The sequence below is a fragment of the Leguminivora glycinivorella genome, chromosome 7, assembly GCF_023078275.1.
Source record: "Leguminivora glycinivorella isolate SPB_JAAS2020 chromosome 7, LegGlyc_1.1, whole genome shotgun sequence".
NCBI lineage: Eukaryota > Metazoa > Arthropoda > Insecta > Lepidoptera > Tortricidae > Leguminivora > Leguminivora glycinivorella.
In genome coordinates, this window is record NC_062977.1 from 14,901,173 (window position 1) to 14,925,869 (window position 24,697).

At 37.3% G+C, this 24,697-nt stretch overlaps 1 protein-coding gene across 5 annotated transcripts in view; it reads left to right on the forward strand.

The window, feature by feature from the left end:
- Positions 1–24,697, forward strand: part of LOC125228025 (diacylglycerol lipase-beta) — a 200,603-nt gene that overhangs the window by 148,255 nt on the left and 27,651 nt on the right. For all 5 annotated transcript variants that reach the window (XM_048132464.1, XM_048132463.1, XM_048132466.1 and 2 more), the window contains exons 3-7: positions 1,271–1,495; positions 13,825–13,937; positions 14,224–14,445; positions 15,019–15,334; positions 17,163–17,286. In XM_048132464.1, the coding sequence (XP_047988421.1) occupies positions 1,271–1,495; positions 13,825–13,937; positions 14,224–14,445; positions 15,019–15,334; positions 17,163–17,286 (1,000 nt within the window). The remainder of the gene's footprint in view (positions 1–1,270; positions 1,496–13,824; positions 13,938–14,223; positions 14,446–15,018; positions 15,335–17,162; positions 17,287–24,697) is intronic.

The window sequence follows — 24,697 nt, forward strand, 5'->3', positions numbered from 1 at the left end:
AGCGACATCGATTTAATTGACAATGTTACTACATTATTATTAAATAAAAAACAGTGCGTGGAATCCCTCCGCGCGGAAGAAGTGAAACTTCCTAAACTCCTAACATAACCTCAAAAACATTTTGTCAAGTGACCATCACGTCTTTGCGTTTAGTTACGTCCATCTTTTTACTATTTTAAATATTTTACATTGTGATTTCCTCAAATTATTGAAAAAATAAACATAAACTCATTTTGCACTCGATCTAAATATAAACACACACATTCTAACCAACCATTCCACCATTCAAAACCATTTTGTCACTGGCTGAGTGAGTGAATGAGTGAGTGACTGACTGAGTTACGCAACGTAACACTGACTGAATGTTAGGCGCGGAATGAGTGGAATTTAACGCAACGTAACACTGACTGAGTGTTACGCGCTGTCAGTTGGAAGTCATGGAAGTCACATTAGAAGTTTCACTTCAAAAACCCTTTGAACGGAGTCTATTCCTGACACAAACTCATCAATTATATTTTCCGCGAGTCGACACAGGCGTACGCAAATTCAGGGTTCGAATTTATGAATTCGAATTTGCATATAATTTCATGCGCTCCATTGAATCTTCATTCGTTTCAGGACTGTAAGCTAAGTGTGGGTGTAAAGTGGGCGGTTACAAGCTCTTATACTTATAATTTATTTATAAAATAAATCAAAAATATTTATAAACTGTGTAGGTATTTACAGTACAGTACAATACGCACAATCTCTAATTTCCTATCGTCATTAACTTGTTCCGGGTAGGTACCTAATATGTTTTAATCACACTCGAATGTCCCAGTCTTCTGTCCCTACCCATTTCACCGTCGTGAAATTAAGAGTATCCTATACGTACTTATGTACATCTACCTGGGTTAATCCACATTAATAAAATCCTCCCTGCAAACATTGTTATTGTTAGGCTAAATACTTTATCATATATTTAAAATCGTGAATGTATAAATGACGTACATTTAATCATCATTCTTCTTGCGTTATCCCGGCATTTGACACGGCTCATAATAGCCTGGGGTCCGCTTTGACAACATAAATGACAATACAGTCACCGGCATAAAATAAGTGATGATTTCTGTACCTTGTCGTATTAACGTCTTGTTTGAAATGCCATACGAAATTGTCAAACGATTAAAAGCGACATGGTACAGATATCATTACTTCTTTATGACGGTGACTGCACATTTAATATTTTTTGATTATAATACAACTAATAATGAAATCGTGTTGTCCACAGGCTGGTGCTAATAGCTCTCGTGGTAGAAGTGATATTCCCGGTGACATGGCAGTGCCAGTCGGAAGGCTGGCATGGAGGCGCCTTCGTACGGCTGTACCTTTGCGGCGCTCTGGTACTACAAGCTGTGCTGATGCTGCTGCTAGCAGCTTTGGCTCACCAGTCTGCGAGAGGAACCATCACGGAGGTCGACGTTAGGAAGATGGTCTCTCCACTCCTCTTGATGAAGTAAGTGTGACCCTGGGTTTCAGCTGAGTTTTAAGCTGTGCTGATGCTACTGGCAGCATTCGTGCACCAGTCCGCGAGGGGCAGCTTTTGTTGGAAGACTTGGAAGTAACTTTAAAAAAAAGACTTGATAGATATTATCGTCACTACTTTTAAAAAAACTTTTTCCCCTCACTAGCTCGGAAACACGTGTTTTGTCCTTTAATACCAGCGGGTAAAAACGCATTTTATCCACTAAAGTGGGTAAAGTAATTTGACCTTGAATAAAGTCAAATTAACTGCTTTAAAACTGATAAAAGTAGGTGAATCTAGTAATAAAGATGATTTACCACCTGTGGAACTACTTTAAGCAGTGATAAACGCATTTTTTGCGTTGTAGTTTCCTCGCTATAGTGAGGTAAAAGTTTTGTGTTACACTCGGGTGCAAATGTATTTTACTTCTCGTGTGTTAAAAAACTCGCAAGTTCAGGATTCTATTCTCGAACCACTCGCTTCGCTCGTGGTTCAACTATAGGATCCTTTCACTTGCTCGTTTTTCAATTTCACACTCGGCGTTAAAATACAACTTTGCCCCCTTGTATAACAAATAACTATTATCTTCGTCTGTCAATGAAAAGAAAATTGTATGTATGGAATGCATATATAGACTCACTGCGTTTTAACTTTGAGGAGCAGCGTGAGATACGAGATTTTTTCAAAGTAGTGACGATATGCTCTTGTTTACACAAGCATACGTAAGCATTTACATTTCTACTTAATATTTTTCTCTGAAATAAAGAGTTTTTGAAGTTACTTACCAATAATGAAGCTATTTTCAGACAAATGACGAATACCTAATCAATAAAGCTGTGATTTAAAAAGAAATTGCCTGTTGAAAGCCGACAAAGTACTTCTGCCTTAAGCACCCAATTTATAAAGGAACTTGTTTGAAGTGAGGACTTGAAGAAAGTAAATGTACCTATAGATTTTCGCGGAATAGGACCACTCATTAAAACTTGTACAGTCAGCATCAGTAGTGGTGAAAACGATTTGCCCTCCAGAATTTTCCAAAAGCAGATAAATCTCGACAATTCGCGTTCAAAATTATCTTTTACATTTTAATTGTTCTACATAGGGTGATATGTATATCTCTGCTTAATAAGTTACTTGAGAACGGTAGATAATTTTGACATCTTGTTTCATCCGCTGCCTTCGATAATGACCGTACTATCAGTGGCCCGTTTCTCGGAAGGTACAAGGGTACAAGCCTTGTATTACAAGTGTGTTTCCATGACAAACCATACGATTTGACAGTTCGCGCACGTGTAATACAAGGCTTGTACCTTTCGAGAAACGGGCCCCAGGTATTGGCTACGTGCACGACAATTACGCCCACTACCATGTGAACCTGAAGTGGAAAATGTCAAAAAATGACATGTAAACAAACATTATATTTTAACGATTTTTCGTTAATTTTAAATACATCGAATAACAAGAGCTACTATTTCAAGTGTAATTTAGGTAGATAGATTATAAAGACGTGGATATAATACCAAAAATCAGTTTCCAAAGCCATTACTCACGGTATAAACTTCCAACCCCAGACTACAGAAAGAGTCAATAAATTGGTGCTGACAGGGCATATAAGGAATTTTGAAGAACATAGGAGTAATGGTACAAGTTCTTCGAGCTAGTGATATGGTATTCGCTAAACCTCCGTCCCGTTAATGCCATATAAAAAAAATCTAAACGTAAGTACCTAGTCACGTCCGCGGCCGCAGAAATATCCGACACGGGCCTATTCCCAGGCTAGGCCTGAATCTTTAAGCATAATCTTTTACGGTAGGAAAAATACTAACAGCGTATTGAACAATATTAGGTAAACAAAGCTTAAATATAATTTATTATAATGTTTTGTTTTGACATGTCACTTACGTTTTCTTTTCACCGTAGCTATCCATTTAGTTCTTTGATCCAATTTCCAGTGTGCTCTAAGAAACGCATAGAACGTGCAACAACTATTTATGCCATTATTTTTACAATTAACAACGAAACAACATTGATACCCCATATCAAACATTACACATTGTATTATATTTTATGAGTTTTGATAGATGACAACCACAATCAGTGTCGATTTTGACCACCGCAAGCACTGCGATCGCTTTGCTTACCCCCTCCATGCACTTCACGAAGCCAATACGGACATAAATGATGTTCTACAGGGTGACTAGTAATTCGATCTATTCCTTCAAAGGGGTTATTCTATAGGTTATTTGCAATGTTTTTGGCCCAGTCAACTGGAGGTCAAAAATCAGTAGTTTTTGAGTTATGCGAGTTTTTAGTTTTTTTCGAAAAAATTCTACCTCTCGACCTATGAATGCAAATTGTAAAATAAGTAATTGCATTAAGATAAGAAATATTTTTAACATTAAAATCATGTAAAAAAATAAATAAAAGGTTTTAAGTCACAAAATGGAGTATTTTTTTTTCTTAAACAAAGGCGGATTAGTTTTAAAAAATATATGACACTGTCACCCTGTATAACTCGACAAAATAAAGTCCTACTTAAAATTTCCTCAATTGAGATTTCCAGTGGGCTGATTTTTAATAGAGTTTTGTCAACCCTGCTTATACAGTAAACTAAGTTTTGATAATATACTGAATAGACAATGAAGCAAGTTTTCGCATTCCGTATTAGTTTAGTTTCTGAAGTGCGTAGGATAATTTTATTACACAGAATCCCCTCGTGTGATTCCAATTCTCTTGATCGATTCCTTCCGTTTCTTCGTGAAACATAAACGCTTGAAAACCGCTTTATTTCAGTATTAATAAAAACTGTATGGCTCGTACACGAGTTGTAAATGTCGATTATTGATATAATGCGCAATAGTTGGCCCCCGGCCAGTGAAAACATTTATTGAGGAAGATAGATGATCATTATTAACTGATAGTTATTTTGGAAACATTTTAGATGATTAGATATTGCCAATATGTGCTGAATGAAGTGCTTTCTGCATATGTTCATGTCGTAATAATAATATTTAATTCGTCATACTTTTTTAGCGCTCTATTTATTTTAGGGATATTTGGCACAATCGCCGAATCAATAGTTATTTGTTATACAAGGGGGCAAAGTTGTATTTTAACGCCGAGTGTGGAATTGAAAAACGAGCAAGTGAAAGGATTCTATAGTCGAACCGCTCGTGGTTCGAGAATAGAATCATGAACTTGCGAGTTTTTTAACACACGAGAAGTAAAATACATTTGCACCCGAATATAACACAAAACTTTTCCCCTCACTATAGCGAGGAAACTACAATGCAAAAACTGCGTTTATCACTGCTTCCAGTAGTTTCACAGGTGGTAAATCATCTTTATTACTAGATTCAACTACTTTTATCAATTTTAAAGCAGTTAATTTGACTTTATTCAAGGTCAAATTACGTTTTTACTCACTAGTGGATAAAATGCGTTTTTACTCACTGGTGGAATTGAAAAAGGACAAAACACGTGTTTCCGAGCTAGTGAGTGGGGAATAGAATTCACGGTCAAATTACTTTACCCACTAGTGGATAAAATGCGTTTTTACCCGCTGATATTAAACGACAAAACACGTGTTTCCGAGCTAGTAAGGGGAAATAGTTATTTGTTATACAAGGGGGCAAAGTTGTATTTTAACGCCGAGTGTGGAATTGAAAAACGAGCAAGTGAAAGGATTCTATAGTTGAACCACGAGCGAAGCGAGTGGTTCGAGAATAGAATCCTGAACTTGTGAGTTTTTTAAAACACGAGAAGTAAAATACATTTGCACCCGAGTGTAACACAAAACTTTTCCCCTCACTATAGCGAGGAAACTACAACGCAAAAAATGCCTTTATCACTGCTTCCAGTAGTTCCACAGGTGGTAAATCATCTTTATTACTAGATTCACCTACTTTTATCAACTTTAAAGCAGTTAATTTGACTTTATTCACGGTCAAATTACTTTACCCACTAGTGGATAAAATGCGTTTTTACTCACTGGTATTAAAGGACAAAACACGTGTTTCCGAGCTAGTGAGGGGAATAGTTATTTGTTATACAAGGGGGCAAAGTTGTATTTTAACGCCGAGTGTGGAATTGAAAAACGAGCAAGTGAAAGGATTCTATAGTTGAACCCCGAGCGAAGCGAGTGGTTCGAGAATAGAATCCTGAACTTGTGAGTTTTTTAACACACGAGAAGTAAAATACATTTGCACCCGAGTGTAACACAAAACTTTTCCCCTCACTACAGCGAGGAAACTACAACGCAAACAATGCGTTTATCACTGCTTCCAGTAGTTCCACAGGTGGTAAATTATCTTTATTACTAAGATTCACCTACTTTTAACAATTTTAAAGCAGTAAATTTGACTTTATTCAAGGTCAAATTACTTTACCCACTAGTGGATAAAATGCGTTTTTACCCGCTGGTATTGAAGGACAAAACACGTGTTTCCGAGCAAGTGAGGGGAAAAAGATATTACCCACTTTTTGTATAAAATTAATCATATTGTTAAAGATGCTTTTGATTATTGCAATAAATATTTATGAATAACCTAACCACAAAATGAGAATTTTGGAAAAACCCCCTATATAGGACCGATTTTCAAGAAATATGGCTAAGAACACTCCCGACTAACTCAGATTTCAGACAAAAAAAACTAAATCTGAATAGGTTCTTCCGTTCGGGAGGTACCATGCCACAGACAGACACACACACACACAGACAGACAGACAGACACGTCAAACTTATAACACCCCGTCGTTTTTGCGTCGAAGATTAAAAACAAGGACAACCAAATCTGCCCAAAGAATAAAATTGAACTTGAAACCGACAAAAAAATCGTTCTTCCTGATTGAAAGATAATGGACTTGCTAATGAAGCTCAAATTCCAAAGCCACTTTTGTGAAAACTTAGACGGGCCCGTTTCTCGAATGGTTTAGCCTTGTATTACAAGTGCGCGAGTACCTTTTGAGAAACGGGCCACTGATATCAAAATCGATTGAAATGAATCCTTCTTCCACGAATCGCATTTAAAATTCTGAAGTTGATGATAGCTACCGATACCTAGGTACTCAGGAAATTTTAACTGATCGTAATCAAACGTACCTACAAAGAGGAAATAGAGAAGGTTTTCTCAAATATTCGATATACTTAATACATTTTTGCCCGGCCCGTTTCAGCGAGACGCCGGTTTTAGATACAACATTGCAGGCATAAGCCGGCAAATTGACCTTGAGATCAGACTTCAAATTTAATATACCACGAAAATATTTTTGATATACCTACGCAATACATATAAAGGGTATGTTAATCGCAATTGACATCTAATTTCTGCATCCAGTTAGGTAATTTTTAGGGTTCCGTACCAAAAAGGTACAAAAGGAACCCTTATGGCTACGCTCTGTCCGTCTGTTTGTCTGTCTGTCACATTTCTAAATATCTCGAGAACTACTTATGCTATCGATTTGAAATTTGGAACAGTTATGAACATTTTTAACCTCTACAAGCTGAAACTATTATTTTTTTAAATATATTAATAATAATTATAGAAAATGGCCAAAATGGAAGGGGGGCAAACTGTAAATGTCAAGTTACTAAGTCAAGTGGGGTATCGTTAGAAAGAGCTCAAATTGTACATATCAAAACTATTTTTTATATTTGTTTTTGTTGTAGCAAAAAAAGAATTACTAAGGAAAATGTAAAAAAATACCGTTCCCCCTTCCTCCCCCCTTATCTCCGAAGTTTACCAACGAAAAATTATGAGTTTTTTACGAAATATTGGTTTTATGCTAAATTTTACAGGAAAAATATCGTTAAAATTTATCCTTGTGGATTATATCGAACTTCAAATAAATACGAGATTATACGTAAAAAAGCCGGCCAAGAGCGTGTCGGGCCACGCTCAGTGTAGGGTTCCGTAGTTTTTCGTATTTTTCTCAAAAACTACTGAACCTATCAAGTTCAAAACAATTTTCCTAGAAAGTCTTTATAAAGGTTTTTTTATGCAAGCATACATTACAAGGATATAAATATTTACCTATATTTTCTTTCCAAAAGCTTTAATAAACAGACGAACAACTCACATACGTTTGGGAGTTTCCAGCTTTTACGAAACCGTACAATATGGCTCGCTTAGATAAATAAAACGCTTAGATAAATAATCTTGGCCGCAATATAATTGTGATTTATGACTGAATGTTGGTGCCACGGTACTTGTACCTATCACCATTTTTCCTCGCTTGGGTGTGTCTTGAAAATAAAAATAAACATTGTCGTTGACTTGGCACTTCTCGTTATGTGCATGTTGAACAATATTCATATGATCTGTGAAATTTTCGATGATTTAGTAACTTGGTATACCTATTTATTATATTTTCATGTGGTAGCGGCAGGGGTTTACAATGCCTTACCGATAGAAATAAAGTCTCTTTCATCCACTAAATTCTTCAATCGTCTAAAAAAAAATCTCATCGAACTGTGTCCATATAGTCTTAAAGAGTTCTTTCAGCTTGTAAAATAAAATAAAATGTTTTGCATGCTAGTTTTACTTTTGTAAACATTATTTAAATGATGCTACACCAATCTGGTAAAATTGTATTGAAACTTATTAAACATGAACATGTACCATCTTATGTAAACATACAATTTATGGCGAAATGAAATGAAATGTCAGTTACGAGTAGTTACTGTTAATATCATAACATAGGTAACATTTTATATTCCTGGTACTTATCATACCTAGTGTTTATCGTATTATATATCTCATGCTACTTACTATACTCATACTCATGTATACTCATATTTATTAATAATATCAATTACAGGTCAAGCTTACATATTATAATTACAATCACAGAACAATTCGTAAATTTATATAGGTATACATTTATTTATTTTATTAATTAGATTTCATATTATACATTCATATTTCGAGTTAAGTATTCCTCGACATTATAAAACGGCCGCTCAATGAGCCAATATAATATGAGAGATACGTGAGAAATTACTTACTTGTGAGACTAGAATCGATTTATTTTATAGCGTATCTCGCTAAATTCATTGTAAATCTAATAAATCGAAAAGATATCAATGAAATGACAGTAACGCAGCAGTATACATATTTCTTCGCAGTAATTTTTGATTTAAATCGAAACGTAAATCGTCCAAACGAAATTACAGAGAAATCAAATAAGTTATGAATTATTTACGTCTATTTCAATTATTTTTAATGATTCTGGTAATCTTTAGAATTTTTAAAGAATGTAATCTTGGCGGTTGTGTAGAATCTTCCTTGCGATGAATACGTTTACAAAGCTTTAGGGTGCCCACCACAGTTGTGCTACACTACGTTGCTATGGACGCGTCTGATATCCAACAATCGGCTTAGTCGAACCCGTTCTCACTAGCGCTATGCTTGTGGAATAATGAACATGATTGGTGGATATCAAACACATCCACGTAACGCATCTCTGGTTGAATTGAAAGGCATCCTTAGAATCTCAGACGGCCTTGACCGCGTGTCCTTTGATAAGATAACCCAAATGACAGATAAGCCGGGGGCATCTATGTCTGGTAAGTTTGGTCGGCCAACTTTACTTTCATGGAAATTAAGCGGTTTCAAGATCTTTGGCATGGCGTCAAACAAGTTTATAAGGACTAATTCACTTTTTCCGTTGTTACATACTTTCACAAAGAGTTTTGTTACGGCATTGAGATTATCCGTTACAATTTAGCTACAATGTACCTATGTATTTCAATCGTTTTAATATGATCAAAGACATATGTAACTCCGTATAGACGAAAATACGTAAGAAAAAAATGTACCTCAAAAAGCTCTAGAGAAAAAGGCACGGTGGCCTAGATGGCGTTACACCTTTGGGGAACGCTCGGCTAGATGGCGCTAATATTAATATTTTACATTTTAACACATATCAAGCTAACAATATGGGCCAAATTGTCAAAACTGAGGTGCGAAAGTTTTAAGCTTGTGTCGAGAAATGGCAGTCTATGCACTATGATTACACATTTTTACTTTGACAGTAACTCTCTATAATACTCGATCCTCTTTGATATGATTAAATATCGTTGCGATAAGATGTTGAAACTGAAAAAGCGCTATTATTGGAGTCAAGACAAACATTGTGATTAAGATAAACTTCGTATCCTGGAAAGTAATTTAGATTTTTTGGGTAGAGCATGATACAAAAAAGCTAAGTAGCAATTCTAATATTATTTCAATTAGTCTTCAGATTATTTTTTATCACTGAAATATTTACGGAGTGACAATTGTATATTAGGTAGTAAGATTTTTCTAAATTAGTTGTTTAACTAATGGTGAATGATTTAGCATTCAAAGAAGCTATATCTTGGCACCCAGCCAGACCAACTTGTCCTAGGTAGCTAAGCATTTTTCAACTATAGAATCCTTTCGCTTGCTCGTTTTTCAATTCCACACTCGGCGTTAAAATACAACTTTGCCCCCATGTATAACAAATAACTATTATTTCCATCTCTGACCAATGCAGCTATAAAAACTGATTAAATCTATTTACTATACTCTCGAGTCTCGTCCAAGGCTTTTGTGTATTCACAATATTTACGGAATCACTTTTAACCTTAGGTAATTTTAATATTTTATTTATTTATTATGATCACTAAAGGTAACGTTTCACGTTATAATAGTACATTGTGCAACAAGGGGAGGAAGTTGAATATTACTAACGAGAGTTAGTTAAATTGCCGGAGCGATTTAAAGACTCGAGTTAATAATATTCATACTCCCCGAGTTACACACAATGTTTTTCATCACACTCGCAATGTAAAAAATATGTAAATAGATGTAAAAAAGTTAATTACGCTACAAGAAATTTCATTATTCCCTTGGGAGAACGATTTTTCTATAACTCACGTTTCGCCTGCCTGCAATAGCAGTAGCACATTTAAAGTGCGGGTGTGATGAAAACTACTTTTATTTTTTAAAGTGAGAATTCTGACAAGCATCGGGCCGATTTTTGAGTCTCACGCGTTCGAATTCAGAAAATTGTCACTGAAAATAATAAGCAAGTCACCGTTTTCAACCAGTATTTTAGTGACAAAATCCCGTAGGTATGCTGGATTCAAAAATCGCCCTCCAGGATTCGGTAAATCACATCCACGCATCGGAAAGCTAAAATCATGCTGTACGGTCAGCCAAGAAAGTGGTTACCACTTTTTTGGCTGTACGCAGTATTCCGCAAAAAAAAAAACATTTGGCGATTAGTTTGCACAATTCGACAAATTCTTAATTTGGTATGAGAGTGTGAAACAGTCATTAGTGTCATTACACTCCGCTATTTTTATTCTTTGATCGACTCGTTTTTAACCCCCGACGCAAAAACGACGGGGTGTTATAAGTTTGACGTGTCTGTCCGTCTGTTTGTCTGTCTGTCTGTGTGTGTGTCTGTCTGTGGCATCGTAGCTCCCGAAAGGATGAACCGATTTCGATTTAGTTTTTTTGTTTGAAAGCTGAGTTAGTCGGGAGTGTTCTTAGCCATGTTTTATGAAAATCGGTCCACTGTGTCGCGGTCGGGGGTTTTTTCAAAATTTTAATTTTGTGGTTAGGTTATTACGGCAAGCGGTCGGAATGTCGTTCCTGTGCACACAAGATTAGGTAACTCTGTCCACTGTCTGCGAATCTAGCCATCCACGTATGTGTGTACATTCAGCACGCGATCAAACAATACTGTCAATAAAGCCTACGTAAGGAGGTTTGGTTACGTTTTACGGCCCGGCCACGACATTTGTCTAACCGCGGCAGCGGCGAGCGGCAGCCATACGTGCGAATGAAAAGTCCCATCGCTGTGTCTCGCTTCAATGTATGACCGCCGCTCGCCGCTGTCGCGCTTAGACCAATGTCGTGGCTGAGCCGTTACATATCCGCAAACTCATAGCCAAATCAAAGGAGGTTGAAAGAGTGTCATGTTTATGCAAGGAAGTGAATAATAAAATTGATGTTTAAAAAAATTCGTTCGTTCACAATTGTCATTAGTCAGATAGAAATGGTCCGATACAATGATGAATGAAATTACAAACATGACTTTGGAAGACAATTGCGCTACCTTTAGGTACAATTAACAGAGACATCTATGCACTTATCTCTTTGAGACTTTGTAAATTTATTAAAAGTTGTTAATGTTAATTCACAGTATTCGTTTTAAACTAAACCGTTATTACTACCATGTTGCAATGTAACACTTTTTTTTAATTTAAGGTTTTTACACAGTTTTGTATAGACAGTTTGTACCGTACTTATTTAAAAACGGTGGGAGCCTCAGAGCATAATAAACAATAGGAGTTAAGTCATCATCATCATCCTCCTTGCGTTATCATGGCATTTGCCACGGCTCATGGGAGCCTGGGGTCCGCTTTGACAACTAATCCCAAGATTTGGCGTAGGCACTAGTTTTTACGAAAGTGACTGCCATCTGACCTTCCAACCCGAAGGGTAAAACTAGACCTTATTGGAATTAGTCCGCTTTCCTCACGATGTTTTCCTTCACCGAAAAGCGACGTGCAAATATCAAATGACATATCGCACATAAATTCCGAAAAACTCATTGATGCGAGCCGGGGTTCGAACCCGCGACCTCCGGAACGAAAGTCGCACGTACTTACCGCTAGGCTACCAGTGCTATAAACAATAGCAGTTAAGTAATAAAAATAATGCCGCTAATAATTTCAAAGAAACCCTTTATGTAATCGCATTGAAAATTATACGATGAGAGTGATACGACATTGACATTAAATTTATGCATATTTAATATACTTTACTTAAGAATACATTCTTGTAACTCTGAATTTGAAATGTCAATAAATCCCCGAAGGTTAACGTATCATCTGACGGTGACATTGGATCCATCATTCATTATGCATCGAGGTCTACGTGAATATACAAATAATTTATTGTACTTCGAGTGCCAGCTGCACTGATATAAGTAAGGCACTGGTCCCACCGCGAGCTAGTAAACTATGAGCTATCGGCTATAAAAACTAACAAAAGATAATCACTCCCGCGTAAATAAAAGAGACACGGCGATATTGATAGCTCACCGCTGGGCGAGTAACTATAAACATCGCCGTGTCTCTTTTATTTACGCGGGAGTGATTATCTTTTGTTCGTTTTTATAGCCGATAGCTCATAGTTTACTAGCTCGCGGTGGGACCAGTGCCTTATACAAAGAGCTCATGTTTTCATTTCTTTTATGATACTTTATGGAGTTTTCGCACCAATGTGGTAAATAAATTTTCACAAATCATAAATAAAAGCTTGAATTTTCTGAACACGCTGAATATTACAGATTTATTTCAACAAGTGAGGATCATTACCATAAACATGTTATGAAGGACAGATGACAGATTTTAATGTTACGCAAATGCGTCAAAACTCGGTGCTAATCATATCCAAAAATAATGTGAGGTAGATTTTTTTCATCATACGATGTGATGTGACAGGCTTCATACTTCATGCATTATTCAATTAAAGCTAGAAAAGGAATGCTAAGGTTGAAGAACGTGGAGCAAATTAACCTTCATTTACTTCAGACGACCGGTCTGGCCTAGCGAGTAGTGACCCTGCCTACTAAGCCGTACGTTCGAATCCCGGTAAAGGCATTTATTTGTGTGATGAGCACAGATAATTGTTCCTGAGTCATGGATGTTTTCTATGTATATAAGTATTTGTATATTGTAGATATCGTTGTCTGAGGACCCACAACACAAGCCTTCTTGAGCTTACCGTGGGAGGACTCAGTGTGTAAGAATGTCCTATAATATTTATTTATTTACGCCGTAGGTATTTAAGTGTTTATCTTTTCTTCACTCTCTTTGTCCTGTGATATTGTTGGAAATTGCCAAAGTACTTAGATGGAACATAGATAGATGGACGGTAACTTGATGACGTTATCGGTGTGACGGTTACTAATTAAACTAAAACAGTAGGCGAGGCGAGACGACTAAAAAAACGAATTAGCCCGTCAGTTAGATAATTAAAGAATTTTAGACACGTCTTTTTTCTTTTTTTCTTGTAAACGAAAAATTGTCATACCCTGCCGGGATGCCATGCGACCTCCTTCGTATTGAAACATCTTTAATGTAATACCATGGTTTGCAATAAATGATATTGATTGATTGATTGAAGGCACAGAATTGTCATTGTTAAGTGACATCACTATGAAATAGCCCAGTGATGGTTTTAGTTAAGTTTGTTTCAGGAAGTGTGACTTGTTTTCAAACTCATTTTCAAAGCTGGATTATTTAAATAGTATTAAAAGAAATGTCGTTGTTCCAGAGTGCTGTTTGTATTGCCGGAGATCGCCTTGAACGTGATGGGCACCATGTGGATGTTCTGTGACGTCATAGAGTGCTCCGTCTCTGACAAGTTCTCCAGCGTAGTTATTCAAAGTAAGCTAAAATAAATTGTATATATTTTCAATTATACCATAGGTACAGAGAAAACTATCGACCCTCTCATTTAAGAAAAAATCTTCTTGTTCATGAGACATTAATTACTTACTCATTTGTAGATAAAAACAACCTCTCAACCTCAATAACCATGACCATTATCGTCCAAAGGTCGTCAAAGGTGGTCTTTAGAATTAGCCTAAAATTCGCTTATCGTTACTTACTGACCCAAAAATGTCCATAAAGTCATCGTTTTTAAGTGATTTAAGCTGCATTTTCCTTTCAGGTATAGTCCTCTTCAACTGGGTGCAACTCGCGCTGACAGTGTTTGGTCTGTTCATGGTTTTCGACCCACTGGGCTCCGTGAACTATGGAGATATGGTTGACACGCCTAACCAAGTCCGGCATCATCGGAAAGTCACCGGGCTCTGGTCGAGAAGGTTCCGATGGGCCTTTTGCTGGCTTAAACGGGATGAGCATGGGAAGGAAGCTTTTCAGCAGGTTGCAGGTGAGATTCTGTAATATTTTACTGGATTTTGGGCTGAGAGTGTTCGGTCTGTTCATGATGTTCGACCCCCTGGGCTCGGTCAACTATGGAGACACGGTGTACACGCCCAATCAGGTCCGGCACCACCGGAAAGCCACCGGGCTGTGGTCGAGGCAGTTCTGATGGGCCTTCTGCTGTCTTAAGCGGGATGAACATGAGAAAGAAGTTTTTCAACAGGTTGCAGGTGAGGTTCTGTTTTTCTGAGCTTGGCTTGGAATGGCTTTTCAAGCATCTAGGCTTGGAAATTTATCGTTTCTGTCTTCCTGTGTTTTAAAACAAAAAAGTCATATCCTATTAAGCACTATTAAGATTCAAAGTTATCTGTAAAAAGTATTTCTTACAGAATTTGTATTTTGGAAATCGGAGCCCGTATGCGCTGTAGAGTAGACAAGAGTTTTCGGCGCTTATAGTGGATAATATTTTGTTAATTAAGTGGATAGTCTTATATTTCGGATCTAAAACTTAAGGTCAAATTGAGACTGTTCAACAATATGCAAATGGCTGTCTCCACCTAACTCAGAAATGTTTTTCCAGCTCTCCTCAGCGCCCTCTTCAGATCAACAGACTTAGTCCCGTCCGACGTCGTGGCGGGCTGCGTCCTACTCCGAGTCCGCCAGAAGCGAGAAACACGCGAGATGCGACGCATACAAATGCTCAACGACGAAGAACCCATATACACTACTGACGTCAACAAGATTTTCTCAGAGACACCGCCCTGGATGAACCTTAAAGACGCGTTGCATTATCTAAAGCTGTCGATAGCAGCGTATGGGTGGCCGTACGTGTTGTATCGACACTGTTTCACTGGTTTCTGCAAGTTGGCGAGGCATTTGACGTGTTGCTGTTGTCGGTAAGTTTTAAACGGAGAACAGCTATGGCTGTTTGGTTTTGTGTTCTTTTTTATTTATTTTCACTTAAGACGATACGGTAGGGGTCAATTCTCCATACAAACGCTCTCGACTATTCCCTGGTTTTTGAAGATAGAGCAATGATTTTTTCAACACAGATTATTTTTATCTGGGTCGGACCGTTTTGATTTTTTTGATAGTGGCGCATATTCATATTCATATTCATATTCATTTATTCATAAAATTAACAATTTTACATGTCAAAGTAAAAAGGTGTGATACTCAATATTGGTAACAATTAAACAAAAAAGCTAAACGGTCCGACATAGATTATTTCATTGTTATTCAGATTCTCAAATTTCGTTACGATTGATTAAGTTTTGAAGGAGGAAAGAGTCGAGAGCGGCACCCCGATTTTAAAGATTTTTCTGAAATATCTTTTGACTGAGTTGTTCTTAATGGACTATTTTTTTTTTTCGATAAATCTAGTCAATAACACTTGTATATTTAACTAAAATTCCCAAGTTGAAAGGGGGGGCTCCTTTCCATTTTAGCATTTTCGCTACCGTATCCTCTTAAGTACGAATCAATCATTGACAGTACCGAATCAATCAGACTACCCATGACATTAATACAGTTAGAAGAAGACGTGTCATCTGTCTCGCGGCGATCTTAGGCCTCTGGTCCCAAAAAAGCCCCAATTTCATCTCTGCAGATGTTGGTAACATGTTTTTGGTTTTAAAAGGACGGTCTTCGTTTTGCACAATAGGAATTATTTTCACAGGAGAATATTTTGACACTCGATAATGATGTCAAATTCAGATCAGTGAAACCGAAATCACAAATCAATTATTTCATCCACTGCGGGACTGATTACATTAGCGGATATCTTTGTTATTTAATCATATTACCTATAGTACATCGTATCGTACCTATTATCGGTTTCATCACTCTTATCTAACAATGGACGGAACACCTATCAAGCACTTGAATTAAGTATTTTATGATGATATTCTTGTGTTTAATTAGATTGACTGCTACCGGTTTGATAAGTGACGAGAACAGTAATTATTTATGTACGGTCCAGGTATTATATATCGGCACGGAGTAAAATCCAAAAATATGTATACAATACACTACCTTATTCCCAAATATTAAGTACCTATGTAAATAGGTACATATTTTTAGCAGTTTATCCACACCTTCTCTCCTACTTGAGATCGTGTTTGTTGATGAAGATTGAATTAAATTAAACCTAAATATAGATTATAAAAAGCTTTTAGTTAAACCTGCCCACGCCTGTCAGAACAGTGCTATTAACACTTATTCGTAGGTAGAATTTCCATTATCTTTTGTCCTCAACTTTTTCTTTGGCAGTCACTTACACATGACGTATTCCGTTTACTTTTACTTGAACTATAAAAAAAATTGCAATAATTATTTACGGACAAGGATTTTTTCTTTACTAATTGCAGCAATGAATTGTGCGAGTAGAAATAATTTATAATTTCATGTGCACTTTGTCTGTTGTAAACTTTAAGTCCTACTTGCGTTATTCCGAGACTTGTCACGGCTCATGGGAGCCTGGGGTCCGCTTTGACAACTAAGTATCAAATTATTAATAATTAAATAGGCAGAAGGCTCCAAACGGGCTGTTCAAATGATATTATTTTACAGTCTTATTTACTTAATTTTTTTTTTACTTGTGTAAAACAGTCCCCAATTATTAAAAAATGCGCTTAAATATGCGTCCTATCCAACTGTAAACCAGGAGCCACCTTACCTCCCATTTTATCAACAAAATGACATAAATCGAGACCTCTCTTTCAGGCCAAAGAACTCGATTGTGACTGACGACAACTGCTGCATGTGTCACTTCGCCGGCGTCAAGTACATGTCAAAACTGGAGGCCGATGACATCATATTCGCTTCTTTCAACAATCACGTCTTTGAGGTACGTATATATACCTACACTTGACTGTAGGTACCTAAATTTTTTGTTTTTATCATGCAGAAACGTCTGCGAGCGATATTACATACTTTTAAATTAAAGGAAAAATGTTGTTTGCTATAACGCCACCCTAAGGCGGTTGGAAATTGAGGGAAGGCATGGAAAAAGCAGGCCTTCGTGGCGCAGTTGGAAGCGCGATGGCCCCGGCAAGGCCAGAGGTCGCAGGTTCGAGTCCTGCCGGAGGTGTGAATTTTTCCATTTTTCCTTTAATTTAAAAGTATGTAGGTACCTAAGTTTTGTTATTTTAAGTTGTCCGACTTATTGGTGTGATAGGAAGGGACAAACGAACTTTATCGGCTTGCTAACTTTAGTGAATTTTTGAATAAGGGGGTTATTGTACAAACCGATCGTATAGATCGATATAGTTATCAAGCCAATAAAGCCGTTTGTCCCTTTCCGACATATTGGTGTGATAGAAAGGGACAAACGAACTTTATCGGCTTGATAACTTTAGTGTACGTTTATGAATAAGGGCTTACCCCCTTATTCATAAAGGGGTAAGTCGGCTCTAGCCGACCAAAAATCGCTCGTTAGTATAAAGATGCTTACGCGTCGTCGTTGCTGAATGCATGTGTACATTGCGTAGGCCAGTGTGCGTAGCCGAATGCACAAACGCTCACGAAACGCTTACTATAATATCTCTTTCGTAGCTATCTATCTCTATCGCTCTTGCGTATTGGCGCGACAGAGCCAGCGGCCTTTCGATCGGCGTCTGGCGTCGTAGAAATGCCATTCGGCTAGCAGGTGCCGTAGCCGAATGGCATTTCTGCGACGCGAAACGAAAACGAAACGCCGCGAAAGGTAGTCTGGCTCTGTCGCGCCAATACGCAAGAGCGATAGAGATAGATACTTATTTATTTTTATTTTATTTATTTATTCATTCAAAAAATTTACACAGCATTACAGCGGACTAATACACTGTGAAATTGATAACAGACAGTATTTATACAACTAGGTACATAATACAATCTAAAAAGGTAAAAAAAAAAGAAAAACACAGATAAACTAATACAAGACAGAAGATTCACGTTTATCCATCATCTCACAAAACCTCATACATTCTTTACACAGATCCAACCAACCACTTGCAAATACATCACATTCCGGTGCTGATGCGAGTAGCGCATTAATATACCGTAGAGCGCGGACAAGTGGTGATTGGCCATGGGATACAGTACGGGTTTTAGGCACAGCTAAAAGTTGACTATTTCGTGGTCTGAAATTAAATTGGGCCTTAGCTATAGATGCAACGAACAGGCGTACAACCTGTGCAACCAATTCCGGGCAGTCCGAGTTTCCTCGTAAGACATTACACGCAGTAGTCAAGAGTCCATAGTTGCGCCTTACCTCTAAGGAATTAAACCCTAGTACTCCAAGTAGGAATTTTGATGGGTACAAATATGGGTAATAACCGTATTCCTTCTTGTATAAAAATCGCAGAAAGGCTTTCTGAATTTTTTCCAGCAAGAGTATGTACTTCTCCTCATGCGGGCTCCAGATAACCGATGCTGCCTCGAGTTTACTCCGGACTAACGCAGTGTACACTAATTTGATAATTCTAACCTGATCAAAATCTCGTGCATTTCGGACCACAAACCCTAACCTCCGGTAGACATTAGTTGCCAGCGTTTTCATATGTTCATGAAAGTTAAGCTGCATGTCAAGAATGACTCCTAAGTCCCGAACAGACTGGACTCGAGTAATGGGATCAGGACCTAGTAGGTATTGAGCGATATCTACAAGCGTTTCGTTTGAGCGTTTGTGCCAATCGGCTACGTACCCAGGCCTAATCCGTCATGCGAATGCGGTCAGCGAGGACGACGCAAGCGTTTTCATATTACTAACGAGCAATTTTTGGTCAGCTAAAGCCGATTCCACAACGATGGGTTTGAGGGAAACCCTAACTCTGTTACTGTTCGATAGAATTGGATCCATAACATGATAGTGAAGAACCGCTTGCACGTAGAAAAGTAATCCTTTTCCATTAACTTTCGTAGATACTACTTTGGCTTAGTTAGATTGTTTTAATATACCAATTTAATTTTTTAACCCCGACGCAAAAACGACGGGGTGTTATAACTTATAAGTTTGACGTGTCTGTCTGTGTGTGTGTCTGTCTGTGTGTGTGTCTGTCTGTTTGTCTGTCTGTCTGTGTGTGTGCTGTCTGTGGCATCGTAGCTCCCGAACGGATGAACCGATTTGGATTTAGTTTTTTTTTTCTGAAAGCTGAGTAAGTCGGTAATGTTCTTAGCCGTTTCATGAAAATCGGTCCACTATGTCGCGGTCGGGGGTTTTTTCAAAATTTTAATTTTGTGGTTATTTAATGCTCTTTACATCTTCTCATACGCCCTTATTATGTTTATTTTTAAATCACCCCATCTTACTTTACTTGCTTAGTTAGGTCTAAAAAGTTAGATTGATTTTGCCTTGCAAAAGAATTGAACTGAGAATTGGTGTAAATTAAAAACCTTTTGAAATGTCAAAGTTCAAACGAAAGGACACCTTTTTGGGGCTGTTTGCATACGGCTTATATCGTTTAGGTTCCTCTAAAGGTTTTGTTATTTTATGGATTCCAGTTAATTATAACTGCCAGAATAATTTTGCCGCTCATATTTTTTTTATGAAGAACTAGAGAAGGCTTTATAAATTTTGCCGCTCGTATTTTTAACCCCCGACGCAAAAACGACAGGGTGTTATAAGTTTGACGTGGTTGTCTGTTTGTCTGTCTGTCTGTGTGTGTGTGTGTGTCTGTCAGTGGCATCGTAGCTTCCAAACGGATGAACCGATTTAGATTTCGATTTTTTTTTGTCTGAAAGCTGAGTTAGTCCGGAGTGTTCTTAGCCATGTTTCATGAAAATCGATCCACTATGTCGCAATCGGGGGTTTTTTCAAAATTTTAATTTTTCATAACGAAGTGAAAAAGAATACCGACCCCACATAACGTGGGATAAGGGTAGGAGGAAGAAGGAGAAGTGGGAAAGAATACGCTTAGATTTTTTCATTTATAATTATTATACATTTCCGAGTCTTTCTCGATAATTTTAATGTAGGTATACATAATTGGTTTAGATAGGTTACACGAGTATTTAATTCCTATTTTTATAGGTATTGATTCATTTTTTTATAAGATAACTAGCTTTTGCCCGCGGCTTCGCTCGCGTTAGAAACAGACAAAAAGTAGCCTATGTCACTCTCCATCCCTTTAACTATCTCCACTTAAAAATCAAGGAAGGAAATCGATGATTTCGAATAACTACTTACACAGATATTTTATGATTTTTTTTATACTACGTCGGTGGCAAACAAGCGTACGGCCCGCCTGATGGAAAGCGGTCACCGTAACCTATGGACGCCTGCAACTCAATGCGCGTTGCCACCCCATTAGATACTTGTACATTCCCTTTTGCTGTATTAAATACACGGTAAAAAGGAGTGTACAAGTTCCAAGGAGGGTTCGGGTTACAATAGACGGAGTAAGTCAGTTCCGTAAGTCCTCCCGTCATCAGCACACCGCACCCTCGTTGAGCTCTGGCAGCCTTACTCACCGGCAGGAACACAACACTATGAGTAGGGTCTAGTGCTATTTGGCTGCGGTCTTCTGTAAGGCGGAGGTACTACCCCAGTTGGGCTCTGCTCTAGATTCAAGCGAGATGATATCCGCTGTGCTGTGCCCTACCACACAAAACGGAATATCATTCGCTATGCCCTACGGGGCGGGAGTAGGGGTACTAATAAGTGCATTTGGAGTTCACCAAACTGGGTTACATTGTTTTACAGGCTACTTTGTAGGAGTTTATAAATAATGTGTTTCAGTGCTTGTCGTGATTCTTTCATTACTTACCTAGACTTGCAGAGTTTTTTCGGTGTTTTATGTCATTCACATTGGTTACAATAGCGGTTTTACTCGTATATGCGTCATGCATCATTTATGTCTAAACATAAAATATAAATATTATAGGACAGTAGACGCAATGAGACCGTTAAACAGCAAATGTGATGAAAATAAAATTTATACCTAGGTAAAAGAATTCAATGTTTGATGTTCCGAATAAATGGTAAATGACGATGGATCAATCACCGTCAACACCGGGCAAGAACAACTTTTAAAGAGCAATTCTCAAAACAGCCGCAGCGGAAGCAGCTGTGAAGTTACAGAAGTACTTACTCATTCATTTCGAGATGGGCTCTTCAACAAATATAGCTGAAAGATAAAAGGGCCAGTTTTAAATGAATTCATTTTAATTTTCAAGATTTCTTTGACACGCAGATCGTTGTCTTCGAGTCCTCGACTCGTCCTTTCGAAACAAAACAATATTATTCGTGTAACCGTAATAATTATAAAATACAATATTTATTTATTTATAATTTATAAAAAATATTATCCACGATTTGAATAGGTACAGTATTCAAATCGCGGATAATATTTTTTTAAAGTGAAATACAGATGTAGTGCGAAAAGGGTTTCCTTCGGAAACGTTCGTATTTGTCATGCTAGTTCAATAACATGACACGTTCGTACGTTTCCGTAACAATTTGACTTTCTAAGTATTTTATTATCTCCCATATCAAACATAAAACCGGTAGCTAGTAAACGTCAAGCGAAATGTGCCGATGTTTTCAAGTTTTATTTACCATTGTCATACATAACATAACCTCCCAGCAGGCCAAAACAGCCGAATACTTCCAACACATCTCAACAACAATGTTAAGTATATAAGTGAAAGAAGGTCTTTTCCGCTACAATATTCTACTAAAATACGTCCTTTTGATAGTATTATGTACTAAGAGGGATGTGAGAGAAAACTTCCGCGGCGCCACTTACTCCCCTAAGTTCGTTTCGATATCGTCCGTTGATGAATTAGGTTAGAGATACGGAACGGTGGACAAAGCAAATTGTTAGAAAGGGTAACTATTTGCCCACTTAATGCGTTCGTCGATTTTTTTGTTTGCTAAATAATCACTAAGCAAACGGGTACTTCTGCTAGTTGTGGTAACTATTTTACTACGTGAGCAATTGTTTAAACACCAATTCTCCAGAAATGTATACTCACTATTTTAATCAGTAACGCGAAGAAACGAGTAAGAGAGGAGCATCAGAAACGATATGAAAACAACCTGGCCCCGTAGCCGAATGGCATTTCTGCGCGAAACGAAAACGAAACGCCGCGAAAGGTAGTCTGGCTCTGTCGCGCCAATACGCAAGAGCGATAGAGATAGATATCTTTTAGCGTTTCGTTTCGTGAGCGTTTGTGCCATTCGGCTACGCACCCAGATATAAAGATACCTAAACATTAGGTACTTAAATCGTGTTTGGTTGTTGTTACCTGACTGTGTGTGTTACCTGCAGGTGTCTAATTTTAACAGGTGATTGTATTGTACCCATTCGACAACTTTCGATTGTATCCACATCAACGGAGAATCAACACGAAACGTTTGTTTTGGAATATCTAGTCAAGCTTCCTATCATCACCAGTGATCGGAACTATGGGAGTAAAACTTTAACAAAACCTTAGAGCTGACATAATTTTAAAATAAAACCAAAATTATTATTTTCAGATCAGTGTTAAATTTTATTCCATACCTGAATCCAAGATTTCTGATACGTTACTACAAGGATATTTATATTTTCACGGCTGTAAGTACTCTAAAATGTCCACTTAGCAAGTTTTGTTAAAGTTTTACTGCCATAGTTCCCATAGTAGTACTGAGTAGGTAGATAAACAACAAATATTTCGCGTACCCTTTACCCTACCATCCGGAAGTTTGTCGACGTGAATTTGGCGATCATTCGACACCCCTCAAGCCATATATTTATTATGCTGCCATTGCCATACAAGTGGGTCAACGGCATAATGCAGGTCATATCTTGGCTGCGGGATGGCTGTCCGAACTACGCACGACGCGTCACTTGTAAACAAAAAAATATATTGAGATTTTTGACTGAAATGTGTAAGGAGATATCTAATAATACTGTATGTAACTATACAAGGTGCTCGCGAGGAACCCATATAACTTTAACGCCATATTATTGGTCACATTTTAAGACGAAAATGTCATATAAACTTTTCTAGATTTCGTCTAGTTTCATGTCAAAATGTGACAAGAAAAACTTCCAAAAAATTTGGTTTTTAGAAAAATAAATTAAGGAACTCATTTTAATTGCCAACTTTATGGATAAAAATTACTTTTTATGTGAAAATACGTCCAAAAAAGTAAAAAAAAAATTTTTTTTTCGCAAAAAATTTTAAAATTCATATTACATTTTTTCTTTCTTTTGGCCTCAGAAACGCGTGGTTCAAGTTATGCGGGTTCCTCGCGAGCACCTTGTATATTATGTATTTTTATATGTGTTTTATATTAGAATTTCTATGACAGTCGAATTTCACACAAAAAGTACCTCGTCTAGAAGAGTTTTGAATGACTGTCAATGTTTTTGCAAAGGAATAGGTATGATCATGATCATTAGGCTGTATCGGAAACTGCCATCTATTATAACCTACCGCCCTCGCCCATTGCAATGTCACTATGCCGTCGTAGAAAATAGAGGCAGTCAGTTACAGTTGACTTAATGAACGCCGCAGTCCAAGGGTTAAACTGCAAACTTATGCTTCAGAGAGTTTTATAACAAGTTTAGTTCAGCTAATGGTGTGCTAGCTTTGTAAACAACTACGGAGTAGTGCAGTAGTGGTTTTGATATATGTACGTAATCAAGTACCTATTTATCAAAATCCACCGTTATTTTAGTGATTTTTGCCAAAAGACTCGTTATTTTAGTGATTTTGCCAAGGCACTAAGAGTTACCAATAGCAACTGACTTAATAGGTGAGGATAAAATATAAGTACATATATATCTGCACAAAGTGAATATTTATTGCGGACTGTTGTATAAGTTGTATTGACCCGTCATCTACAACAACTGTATACTTAGTTTTTAATTAAAAAACCATATGCTGGCGAAAACTTATCTAAATAGGATTCATAAAACGGTAATTTTTTTTTTCACAAGGAATTACCCACAATCAACCATTGCATTTTTAGAATTTGTCAAGCTTTCATATTTTCACTAGGTTCACTAGGTCGCAAACTGTGGCCTAGAATGCGTAGGATACTTACATCTCAGTGCACGTGCATTAGCTTTATTACGGATAATAAACGTACGTGTCTAAAGTGCTCGATGCTCACATAGAAAACCTCTTAGTGGAGTTGTGAGTTCACTAAACAGAGTAAGTTATAATAGGCTCTATAATAACGCCACTATTGATTTTTTCACTATTTCTTAGATCGGTTTCCTAGATTAAATAAAGAAGAGAGTAAATAAATAAATAAATATACAAGAATTGCTCAAAAGGTATAA